Raw genomic sequence first — 12,364 nt, 5'->3', positions numbered from 1 at the left:
TTTTCCCTCTACCCAGCCACTTCTTACTCCTTTCTTCTCCAGTCCTAGCCCAGGAAGGAAAATGCTTTGTCTATTTGACAGGGAATGTGGGTAGGGGGAGTTGTCACGATTTCCACGTTACATGACTGAGTCATCCACCACCTGCTTTCTGACCATCCTCTGCCTCTCTTAGAAACGTCAGTAGGGCATCTGAGCTGTCAGGTACCTGGTGTCCTGCTTGTGTTGGTCATTGGGATCTGTCACACTTATGTTGTTACTGCACATGTGCTGCCCTGGATAAGTGTGCACTAGGTAGGGAATATAACCATTATGATTACTTCTCTGGGGGCAAAAGTATTGGGAGTCTAAAAAGTTGGCTGATTATTAAACTTTCTTTAACCTAACTTAGGGACTCTGTATTTGAGTAGTGATATATTCAAAGCCGAATGCTTAATGATTGACAAGTGAAGATACACAAAGATACATTTTTCCCAGTTTCAAAAGCATCATCTTTGCCACATTTATTTTTAAAAACTAATATAAATTCCTAAGAGTATAAATATCCTTTTTCAGTTTTCAAGAATTTATGGCATTTTTTTCACTATGAAGAAAAGGCCTGTAAAATTATTTAGAATCCTAACTTATTTTATTAATGATGAAATACCATTTATTCTTAATTGTTATGTGTTTAAATTTAGCTTTGCTTCTGTGATACAGTGGAGTATGTGGAGCCAAATTTATTCATTCAGCAAGTACGTGCTGACTACACCTTATATGCTAGGCCCTGTTCTAAGCACTGTGTGGGGGACCGAGGGGAAAGAGCCAAAATGAACTGACAGAAACTCATTGCCTATGGCAACCAAACTACTTCTGCATCTGCCTTCTGCCTTGGCAACCCAACTTCTAGAAATCTATTCAGTTATCAGACAAGAGCAATGGTATGGCCACACCAGGGAGTCCCAGAGACTAAAAGAAGACGACAAAAAACATAGCAATATGGATTTAGTGCCATGAAAGAGTTTCAAATGAGTAGATTGACAAGAAATGGATGGGAATGATGGCTGAAGGTTGGCCACATAGATAATTTACCTGTTTTATGAAAAGAGCAGAAAGTATATCAACCTGTCCACAAAACTAATGGGATAGGCTACCCTTAAAGCATTAGCGAAGTAGCCCTTGGTTACTGCAGCCTGTGATAGCATTGTGGACAGGTGTTTGTCTGTTTGGTTTGTTTTGGTTTTTAAATAAAAGCCTCCCAGGCAGAAAAGGGGCCCAGTGATGGGGAAAATGTCTGAAGACCACAGACGCAGCCAGTGGGGCTGGAGCATATGTGAGAGGAGCATGACTGGAGAAGAGAGAAGTCAGATCTCCTGACCCTCGTAGGCTGCAGGGCTGAGGTGAAGTTGCAGTAGGTGTCTAGTAGACATCATTGTGGGAGGAAGAAGACAGAGAACAAAGTCAAACACTAACAGGCCCAGCAAAGCTCTGACAAGCTCGTGGGGGTCCTCAGCACATTTGTACTGCCCGTCTGATTGGTGTGCCCTGGCTTTATGCCCCTGCCTGTCTTTTTCACTGGATAGGCTACCCTTAAAGCATTAGCAAGGTAGCCCTCGGTTACTGCAGCCCGTGATAGCAGTGATAGCATTGTGGACAGGTGTGAGTTGTCTTGTCACAGCTCGCCCTGCAGCTGGGAAGGATCTCATGAGCCTCCTATATCTGCCACATGCAGATCGGACATAACTTCTAATAACCCAAGAAAGGTTTGTTAGTGAAAACTGGCATGAAGAGCCATACCATTGGCCATGTGGACCACGGAATCATGTTAGGAAGTGCCTTTAGTCTAAGCAAGAAATGCTGCTGGCAAGAGAGGTGGTGACAGCTTCAGAGTTCAGGTGCAGTGGGAAGAGCTGATAGGATTTGATGCTGCATAGGTATGGGGGAAGGGGACACAGTGATGTCAGGGGAGCCAAGCTAACCTATGCTGAGCACTGCTTCATGCCACACTTACAGTTCCCACTCCGCTAGCCCCTCCTCCTCTAACGTTTCCTCCCTCCACCACCTCTTCATCCCATCCCGCCCACTAGTATGCATCTGACTGTGACAAAACCTACTCTAAGAATGATAATTAACTTTCAGGGCTGTCAGTTGTTGCCTTGGAGCGAGCCTGTAGTTTAGCAGATGAGGAGGGGGATGAGAGGCCACAAGACAAAGCTGCCAGGCGTCAGGGAGAACAGGTAGACAGAACTGCAGTGGCCCCAACTCTGTGAGAGTCTTGTGAGTGGCTTGTGAACTGCACCAGGCAGTGGCAGGGGGAAGCAGATCCCTACTTCAGGTACAGGTTAGTCACGTGACCTTAAGCCAGCCCTCAGAACCTCTGTGGTCCTTGGACTGTTTGAGTGAAACTGTGTAGCAAGCAGTCAAGTCTAATGGGCTAGTTTGACTTAGAATGTTTAGATCTTCGGAAACTGTCAAGGGTAAAACTATAAATCTGAGATTGTTCAGCATTATGGAGCTAGTGTTTAAACTTGCAGCACAAAAACCAATTATCCGTGAATAGAGTATAGAAACGAGAGCCCTATGCTGAGCCCTGAAACACTGGAGGCCAGACTGTTTGGAGGTTTGGCCACAGAGCTGAAAGTTTGACAAAAGAACCGGAATGTTTTGCAGATGTCTCATTGGGTGTATATACTGTGTAACATACACACACACACATGCACACACATACCTCTTTTTCTCAATTTTTATCTCACCTCAGCCTCAATCTCACGTTTCCCAGTGCTAAGGACTGGCATGTGGCCTTTTGTCTCTCCAGCCATGGCTAATGACATACTTTGCAGCCATTCTTTAAAAAGGCAAGTGGTTCTGCTAGCCCTTCCCTCCCACACTCCGTAACCAGAGCTCATACACAGCCGCTTCTCTGCCTCGCTACCGCTGTGCGGTTTCTGGACTGATGACTTCTTCCCCGCATCTCTGTGGTGACACCTATTTCATCTCTCTGCTCTAATATGCCTGCCCTTCCCCCTCTCACCTTTCAGTCCAGTGTACACAGTTGCCATAGTCTTACTTTAAAAAACAAGTAAATGTGGAAACCCTGTATTCATGATTGCATATTAAGCAAATAGACATATAGTGTGGCCCATTAAACATTAATTTTAAATAAACAACTGATTTTAAGTGTAAGTTTGTCCCATGCAGTATATAGGTCATAAATACTAAGCCATTGTTTGTTTATCTGAAATTCAAATTTACCTTTAAAAAAAAATCTATATTTTTTCCTCTGAAATCCTGCTCTTGGCGTCGAAGGCTGAAATGCTTTACTGATGTCTTCAGAATAAAACCTTAAAGTCCTGAGAGTGTATTAAGGAGAGCATGTTCTGAGTCCTGTGTTCTCTCTGACTCCACTTCAGTATCATGAGCACTGCCCTGCTTTCCTCCTCAGCCCTGTGAGCATGCGCACACCTCTCCTACAGTGTGCACTTCCTCTCGGTTCTCTGATTAATTTCTGCAAACTGGTCAACACTCAAATATCGTCTTCTCCAAAAAATTATTTCCAACCTCTGGTTCCTGCAACGAGACTAATATTCAGACGGCCTTTTTTTCTGCATGTCCCAGACATCCTTCTTGTATACATTTGTCCTTGTCTTTCTCACTAAGATTCTTGCTTGTTGAGCACTGGGTGGACATTGTGTCCTTTAGCTCTGCTCTGTGCATGTGGTTCACACGAATGAACCAGTGAATAGCCGAATGGGACAATAGGCTCTAGGCTTTAGCCACCACACAGCCATTGGTGCTTACAGAGCTTTCAGCTCTTGATGCCACCTCAGTCAGAATTACTGCAGGGTCCACCATGAGGGGAGACTCATTCTCACACAAGGACAGTTACAAGAACATAACCTTGATGCTTGGTTTTAATTGAAAGCATGGAAGAATAGAGAGTACAGGGGTCAATGTCTCTTTAGCGTCACAGTCTGTGTTGTTCCTGCATCAAGTCCTCAGGAGTCCACGTGTGACCCTTTTGTTTCTCTAGGACAGCCTTCATGTATGTGGCTTCTCAAGCTCTGTGCATCGCTTGCCCCATTCATCTTCCATCTCCAGCAGCCAGGAGATGAGTCAGTAAATGTTAGCAGCCACTCACCGTGGACTCCTGTTCTCCTGGCTTTTGCTTCTCTGCCATGTCACTGCCTTTCTAGGAAGAAAGCCACGGAGTTCCAACATTGTCTTGTCTTCCGAAGATTTTTAATCCCTGCCTCCCTTCACATAAGAGAGCAACGTTTTCTTTGTCTCCTACCAAAGTAGTTCAATTAAATAGGACTAAAGCTAAGTATCTTTAATTATTTTCTATTAGTGTTTAACTACTACGTTTTTCTATTAAATAATGGTGTCTTTATGCTCAGGTTTTTTGAATGTATTCATGGGGAAGTTCATTTCTTTTATTCAAGGAAATACCAGCACAAAACTATTAATGACTTAAGCTCTGTGATTAGTTCGTTTTTGTGACATTTCAAGATTTAATTATTAATCTGGCTCAAGTTCAAAGACAGAAAACTCAGTGCCAGAAATTCCTAACCAGCAAAGAATATAAACAAACCTTACAATTGTCCCCTCCAATAACAAGAACCAGTGAGATTAACTTCTTGTAATTAGAGACACTTTGGGGGAAAATGACAGAAGGGAGAGTTCAAGAAAGCATGTCAAAACAAAAAACTCGGTGTGTATTTTCATTGCTGTAACTGATCAGAGGATGTTTGCAGTGGATTTGAAAGTGTATAAATTAACTGTGACATTGATTTGGCAGAGGTGCAGAAGTGACTGGCAAGAACACACAGTGGAGCAGCATGTGCTGGAGCATACCTCCCCTGGCTGTTATGCAGAGATGTCCTTGTGCTAGCATTCTGACCTGAGTGCTGGAGCCTACTTACTCACCCTTCTGGGTCATCCTAGCCGAGCAAGACCAATCCATCACTGGTTAACAAATCAGCCCTCTCCTTGGGTCTGAACACAGAATACCTTAGGGGGACCTAGGCACCTCCCCCTTTTCTTTCTTTTCTAGACTGAAAAGGGGGTGATCTAGTAACTCACTGTTTCATCCCAACAGTTCACCTTGTACAACCAAGAAGGTAGTTTGAGCAACTGAGGGGCATTTTCACACTTCAACAACAGTGCGTTTGGTAGGATTAAGTTTGTCTCCCCGTGTTACAAAATTGATGTAAAAAAGGAGGTGGGCTATAGCACTGTGGTAGTGGTAGAGGCCATGAGTTCAATCCCAGCCTCCACACACACGCACAATGTACATATTCAGCTTCAAGTTCCCACTGTAGGATGCTGAGATGTGGATCTCTGAGGTATATTAGTAGTGTGACACACTCCCATCTTTGTGGTTATCTGTAGTGTGACATTCACAAACATACTGCTGGCCAAATTTCACTTTTAACCTATTGATTAAATCCTAAGTTATTCCTCCGCAAGTATAGTTTAACTCATGAAATGGAACTAGTGGAACTAGTACAATTAGGCTTATCCTGTCTGTGGTGTGTGTCTGATAAGAGATTAAAATGTACATAAATTTTAGAGCATATACTTAGTAATGTAAGCATTTTAGAATTATGTCTTTCTATGAGACCAAAATTTCCCTTATATTTTTATCTTACATGTTCTCCTATATATAGTGCCAATTACTGTATTATATGTATTTTAACTTTAAGTGCTAACATTTTAAAAATTCCCATTCTCATTTTCTATCTGTAGTATAATTTGAACTTCATAAAATTCAACAACAAAAACAGTTTTGTTCCTATAGAGAAATATAAGAATGGTATGTGCCTGAATCTGGCTGACTTCTAAGGCTTACTTGTTTGTACATAAAAACTTTTCTAACAATGAAATGCCGTTGAATTTATTTAAACTGTATTTTGATTTTTCAGCATGTTTTTTGAACCTACATTTAACATACTTGTGTACATAGAAGTGTCAAGTACTGGTAGCTACATATACCTCAGGAATGGGAGCTTGCACTTAAAATCAGGCTCTGACATGAAATGGACGAGAGTCTTTAACCTGTCTTGGCTTTTTTTTTCCTGATTAGATTTCTAGGAATTTGAAAGCAAATGTGATAACGGCTAATGAAAGACTGTGTCCTCAACCATCCTCTCCATGTGAAAAGGACATGGCTGAGGGTGTGACCCAGTGGCAGAGTGCATGCTTATCCTGTAAGAGGCCCTGGTTCAGTCCCACAATCCCTCCCCTCAGAATCATAACAGTGACTTTGAAGGCCGTTATTGTGGAACCTTTTAAATTGGACACGAACATCATATCGTCGGCATCACACAGACATATACATGAAAGCATTACAGAAGGGCTTCTTGATAGACTAAGGCTCTGTTGCTGTGGTTTATTATTTTAAAAATAAACACTGAGCAGGGGTGGGATCTCAAATAACATAATGGAGACAGCCATCTATTCTGATCATGCATGCATCACAACACAAAATGTAAGGAAGTCCAGTGGCTCACGCTGCTGTGAGGGCTGCACTGTTGCTAGGTTCACTGCTAACAGTGCTCCTCGATGCTGTAGCTGAGGACCGAGACCTCACTTACATACTCGGCTGCCCTTACTAGCGCAGACTCAGAATCGTTCATTTGCACACTATTCTAGTGGCAGCCTCAGAGACAGAAGAACTTGAGATGGAAGATTCTGGTTAATCTTTAGGACTTGCTCAGGTATTTCTTGGCCTGTCCTTGTCCCCAGAACCCATCGAGTCATCGAAGCTTTGATCCATCCATGGCAGCTTCCTCAGGGAGCATGCACCAGCTCTCCCTTCTCTCTCAGATTTAGAGTTCTGTCCAAGGCTCAGCTTTACGCTGCCTGGGTTTCCTTCTCTCTCAGGATACACTATTACAGGGACCTTTTCTCTATTCTGCCATTCGCTTTACCTCCTTTTATCGTCTACATTTCTATCTCTTTCACTTAAGATTTCCTACAGCCATAACTATATGGTAGAGCTGATTCCTCACCATCGTAAAAATGCCTCTCTATTAGAATCTCACATAAAACACTGATAAAGAGAGATAACCCTCCTGATTATATCATGCCTAATGTCTGTGACTGTGCTATATGTCAGCATATTAGTAGCGTGCATATTTAAGCCTTAAAAAAAAAAACTTTAAAAGCTTTCTGGCATCATGATTCATGTATCAATTTACACCGTTGAATACAGCTACCCAAAGGACTCTTAGCAAGTAATGGCGTTACAGAGGACTTGACCACCTTCGGGGAGCTTGAGTTCGCATTAAGGAATCACACCAGAAAACAAGCCGTCTTCTCCGTATGTGGCGAGCGTTTTGAAGGCATTCAGGCTGTTTGTTCCCTTTTGCTATTGTACCTCATCCTCCACAATGACATTTAAGGTCACAGTTTTGACATATAAAATAACCTATAAATTCAAACAATAGGTAACAGTGATGAGTCTGTCAGCTCTCACCAAAACAAGGCTCTAGAACAAACTAGTGTGTTGGCTGCATGGGCATAAGTCCTGCGGCCTGTTCAAATGAGAGTTATCACAGACACTGGTCACTCATAAACGCGCTTAAGGAACAGCTTAGCGTACAGATGCTGACTGAGTTCAGTGTGCTTTCTTCATGAGCTTGGGAGGGAGTAATATTCTTCAGCTGTTCACTCCATGGGACTTCATGTCACCCTCCCAGAATGGGGTTGACTCTCCTGCTCGTGATTCATGGTTGATTCCATGACTTGGCTTCAGACTGAATCAAAAGACCATTCTTGATATGCTACTCAAAATCCCATGTGTGGGGACGCAGAAAATGATGTAGTGCATGCTGGTCTTGATAGGCAGGTGCTTTCCCTTGGATGGAAACAGGGTAGGCTTAAAGTGGTAATGGAGAATGTGCATACCCGAACACTAGGTCCCTAGCTGGTACCGTCACCCGGAAGAACAGGTGTGTGGACGGAGGTGGAAATAAGTTGCTAGGAATGTGCTTGATAGTGAAGCCCAGCTTCCTGACTGCTCTCTACTTCCTGTCCTGCTAAAATGTGAAAAACTCAAGGCTTCCCAGCTGTACACTCTCATATCCACGCTCCTGCAGCCATAGCTTCCCTACCCTGACAGACCGAATCCCCTCATTCTGTGAGCTGAAACAGCCATCCTCCCTAAAGTTACTTGCTTCTTGTTGGTTATTGAGGCACTAAGTAATGCACACAGAGCTCTGGTAGTCTGAGGGCTGCATATGGGATTAGCTGTCCTTCCTTCCAGGGTGCACTGTCCTGCACTAGGTCTGCAAAGCTAGAGTTGCTGTGGTAGCAACATCAGTGGACAGGGTTCTGATGGTCTTCATATTTTCCGAGAACTTGAAAGGAATGGGCAAAGTTGCAGAATACCCAACCCCTAGCAGTGTGTCCAGAAACCCTGAGTTTTTGTGTAGTGAAGTCCTTCATTCTGACCCTTCCCTGTGGGCCTCATCTTACTGTATGGGGTCAGATTTCAATATGTAGGACTTTCTACTTGTCAAAGTATTTCCTCTAATGTTTCTCATCTTCAGATTTGCCTGAGATCAGTCCAGCTTCTGTTTGTCTGGAAATGTTTGTTTCTTCTATACCATTATTGGAGAACAGTTTAACAGGATAGGGAATTCTGTCTGGTCTTCTTACTTGAGCACTTTAAAGCTGTTCTCTTGTCTTAGCACACCCACGATTTCTGAGAGAACTCAGTGGTTCTCGCATCCATTTTCCCTTTCCTCTAAAGGGTCCCCCTTCTCATCAGTTTTTAGCAGTTTGATTTTGGTGTGTGATCATCCCAATTAGGGTCTGTTGAGCTTCCTGAATATGTAAGTTTGTATTTGTATCCCCTTTGGGTACTTTTGATCATTATTTCCCTTGTGTGTGTGCGCGGAATGAACAACTTGTTACGTCCCCACCTCACTGAGGCTCTATTTTGTAAGCTTTTCTAATCCTTCGTTTCAGTTTGTAGCTCTCAGACTGTGTCCAATCTGCTGCTAAACTGCACTCAAGTTTTCTTGGCATGTACATTTCTCCCCTAGTTTTTATCTTGGTCTCTGTTTCCTGCCTTTCCTCCTTTGGCCTTTACAGCTGAACATTTTTATGTGACTGTAATGGCATCCATATTTGTTGGGTCCATCATTTCAAGGTCTATAACTGTGGGCTACATTTAAATCGCACTTTCTCTTCCTGCTTGCATGGTGACCGCTAAGGTATTCCTTTGTTTAACCTGTGGGTCTTGTTGTCTTTCTTTTTACTGGGGTTTGTACTGAAGGGCTGTTAATTGACAGGTGAATCATCTCAGAATCCTGGAGGATTATTCTTTTTAAGTTCTACTAGACACTGTCTAGAATAGTATACTCCTATAAGAGATTCTGTAGTGATGGAGACTTTGTATCTGTCTTTTCCGGTATGGTAGCCACTCTATAGGCTGTTAAATACTTTGTGACTTTTTTTTTAAAAGATTTATTTATTTATTATATATAAGTACACTGTCGATGTCTTCAGACACACCAGAAGATGGCATTGGTTCTCATTACAGATGGTTGTGAGCCACCATGTGGTTGCTGGGATTTGAACTCAGGACCTCTGGAAGAGCAGCTAGTGCTCTTAACCACTGAGCCATTTCTCCAGCCCCCACTTTGTGACTTCTAAATCCTATTTACACTAAGTTAAATCCACATAACATCTGGCTACCACATTCACTAGCACAGCTCTAAAGCAAAGCCTGCTCTTAGGCCATTTGCTTCTAATCCAAGCAGTCAGTATACGGTTTGCCCAGGCGCTCCTACGGTTTGGTTCCTTAGAACTTGAATGTCTCCTAATCCAGGGCTAGCTCCAGCAGTGGCCCATCTTCCCGCTCTGCTATAATACTTGGCCAGAAGTCTTCCCGGCTGACTTGGTGAAGGCCCCCATTACACAGCTGGTATCCTTCTGAGCGCTCAAGTGGGTCCTGGTACAGTCTAGACCTTGATAGTCTGCCCAGCGTAGTCCGTCTTCCTTAGTCTCCATAGGCAACCAGCATTATGGCTTGGGCTTAGTGAGATGCCATCCTTCGCTGGGGCCCTAGCCTATGTGGAGTCCATAATGTGTATCCAGACAGAAATGCAGGGTAACAGGCATTACCTCACTTTATCCCTCATCTTTCAGAAGTCACAGCTGGGCACCCACCAATGGGCTTTGTACATTTTTCTACTTTTTTTTTTTAAAGCAGATTAATGTGATACCGTCTTGGTAGGAAATTTGAAGATTACATTATATCACCTCCTTTCTCTGTTTCAAGGGGATAAGGTAGGGAAGTAGTCCTGAAGTAGAGCACTGCCTGGCTTGCAGGCAGCCTAGGCTTAAGTCCCTACTAGTACAGGAGCTAAAAAAGGAAATGGGTGGAAGTTGGGTGTTTATTTCTTAGCACAGTGGAGTAAACAGTCACTTTTTAAGTCAGCGTGAACTTTCATTGTTAGACTGTTACCACCCAGCAGCCATTTTCCTTATGATTTCTCTAATTCAGAATCTTTACTGCTCTGATGATTTACTCATTCATATCCCGTGTTGTCTCCTTTGTTCATTAACCTATTTTACCCTCTTTGAAATTATTCTTCCTTTTAGAAACAACCATCCGAATTCTTTGTGCAGCATTTCATCCAGTTTTGTGTCCATCCATTTTGAATGAAGTTTTGTATTTTTAAGAGATAGGGTCTCACTTAGCCCAACTGGTCAGGCACTGGCTGAGACTAGCAAGGACCTTGAACTCTAAATTCTCCTGCTTCCACCTCAAGGAAACTAAACTTACAGACCTGTGTGCCACCACCATGGTTGGTTGACGACATCATGTTCTAACACTGTGCAATGGATTTCTTTTTGAGCTAGTTTGCTGCAGAGGAGGGGGTCACTTTCAGACTAACTCCCTGGGCTGGATCTAAAGTTTGTAAGAATCATGGGTTTTCCTGGAACTGTAATTGCTGGTCTCCCAGTTTACTTCATTCACACTCCCCCCTCCCCTCCAGGGAGCCAATCTTAAAACATGGGCACTCTGGGCCTGATTCTCTGCTTCGTCCTTTATCCTTGGAGCTCACCCTGTTTCCTTATACTCTAGTCTGTCATTGTCATGTGAAGTATAACTTCTATCCTGCCTTCTTACCCTGGACCTGAAAGGATTTAATTGCCTTTTCTGAACGGTCTACGTAACGATGTTCCTGTGACAGACTTGTATTCAGTGGAAGACAAGACTAACAGAATCACTGTAATTTTTAGTATAGGTCCCAGGTAGAGCCAACTGCAGAAGCCCCTGCAGACTGACTGCTGTGAGGACACACTTCAGCAGGGACGTGCCCCTGTCTGTCGCTCCAGTCTAGGACATGCTGAACTCTCAGCTCCCGTTCTCCACTAGACCACTCTAGGGAAAAAGAAATAGGTGGAGCTTCAACCGGCAATCTAGAAGGTGAAGCAGCATTCCCGGGAGGGAACTCCCCTGACACAGGCATGGGGAGCATTCTCGGACACTCGAACATATCTTGCTCTGCAGTGGAAAAGTAGGCATGGGTGCTTGGCTTTAAGGCAGAAAGCAGTTGTGAAACCTGAAAACTTTTGGTGGAATAGTGCAGATTCTTAGGTAATAGTTGTTTCACTTTTTGAGTAGTAAATATTTTTCTGTGTTGCCTCAGTTTTTTTCTCTTGTAACATAAAATAAGGAACATTTCAGAAAATATACAATTAAAAGCCTTTCCAGACTTAACCTGTTCATTATCTACAAATGTAATATAGTATCTCTTAACATCTTGATTTAAACTAAAAATTTAATCATGTTTCCCAATTATATCTATGTGCAGGAAATACTAAAGAATGAAAAATACAGAGAAGAAATTAAAATAAAAAGCCAAGATTTTTATGAAAAAGATAAACTCGGTAAAGAAACCAGTGAAGAACTCTTGCCTTCACCTACTGCAACTCAAATTAAAGGGCATGCCTCTGCCCCCTATTTTGGGAAGGAAGAACCCTCAGTGGTTCCCACCAGCACTGGCAAAACTTTCCAGCCAGGATCCTGGGTGCCAGAAGACAGAAAAAGACAGTGAATGCACTGTGGTGACGTCATATGGTCTATATGGATATCGTTATTTTAACAAATAAAAAGAGATTAAAAGTTGACCTGTTTGCATTTCCTGACTATAAACTGTGTTCCACAAAGCTAATTTATTATGTATAACACGACACTAAGCGCTGAAGCCTAACTGTACTTAGGTTTGAACCCCACACTGGATTCACTCATGTTTACCTTCTTGATCACCATGCTGACAAGTGGCCTCCACTTCAAATATCCAGTGCATGCCAGGTCCCGGCCCAGTCAGGAACTGGCAGTGATCATGTAAGGGCACACGCTTTC

General features: G+C 43.0%; 1 protein-coding gene across 5 annotated transcripts in view; it reads left to right on the top strand.

Annotated features, from left to right (window-relative positions):
- The window catches only part of Ndufaf2 (NADH:ubiquinone oxidoreductase complex assembly factor 2), a 111,302-nt gene extending 99,173 nt beyond the window's left edge, over window positions 1-12,129 (top strand). For 4 of the 5 annotated variants that reach the window (XR_015665215.1, XM_087625999.1, XM_087626002.1 and 1 more), the window contains one exon: window positions 11,814-12,127. Coding sequence is in view for 4 of the 5 variants with exons in the window: in XM_087625999.1 (XP_087482125.1) it covers window positions 11,814-12,056 (243 nt within the window). In the remaining variant the exon portion in view is untranslated. Of the gene's footprint in view, window positions 1-11,813 lie in introns of all 5 variants that reach the window. The other variant, NM_001399052.1, reaches the window with a different exon arrangement.
- Window positions 12,130-12,364: the final 235 nt, after the last annotated feature.

Source organism: Rattus norvegicus, chromosome 2 (assembly GCF_021556685.1).
Source record: "Rattus norvegicus strain SHRSP/BbbUtx chromosome 2, alternate assembly SHRSP_T2T, whole genome shotgun sequence".
NCBI classification, from domain to species: domain Eukaryota; kingdom Metazoa; phylum Chordata; class Mammalia; order Rodentia; family Muridae; genus Rattus; species Rattus norvegicus.
Note: the sequence above shows the minus strand (reverse complement) of the source record. Positions and strands in the feature narration are given on the sequence as shown.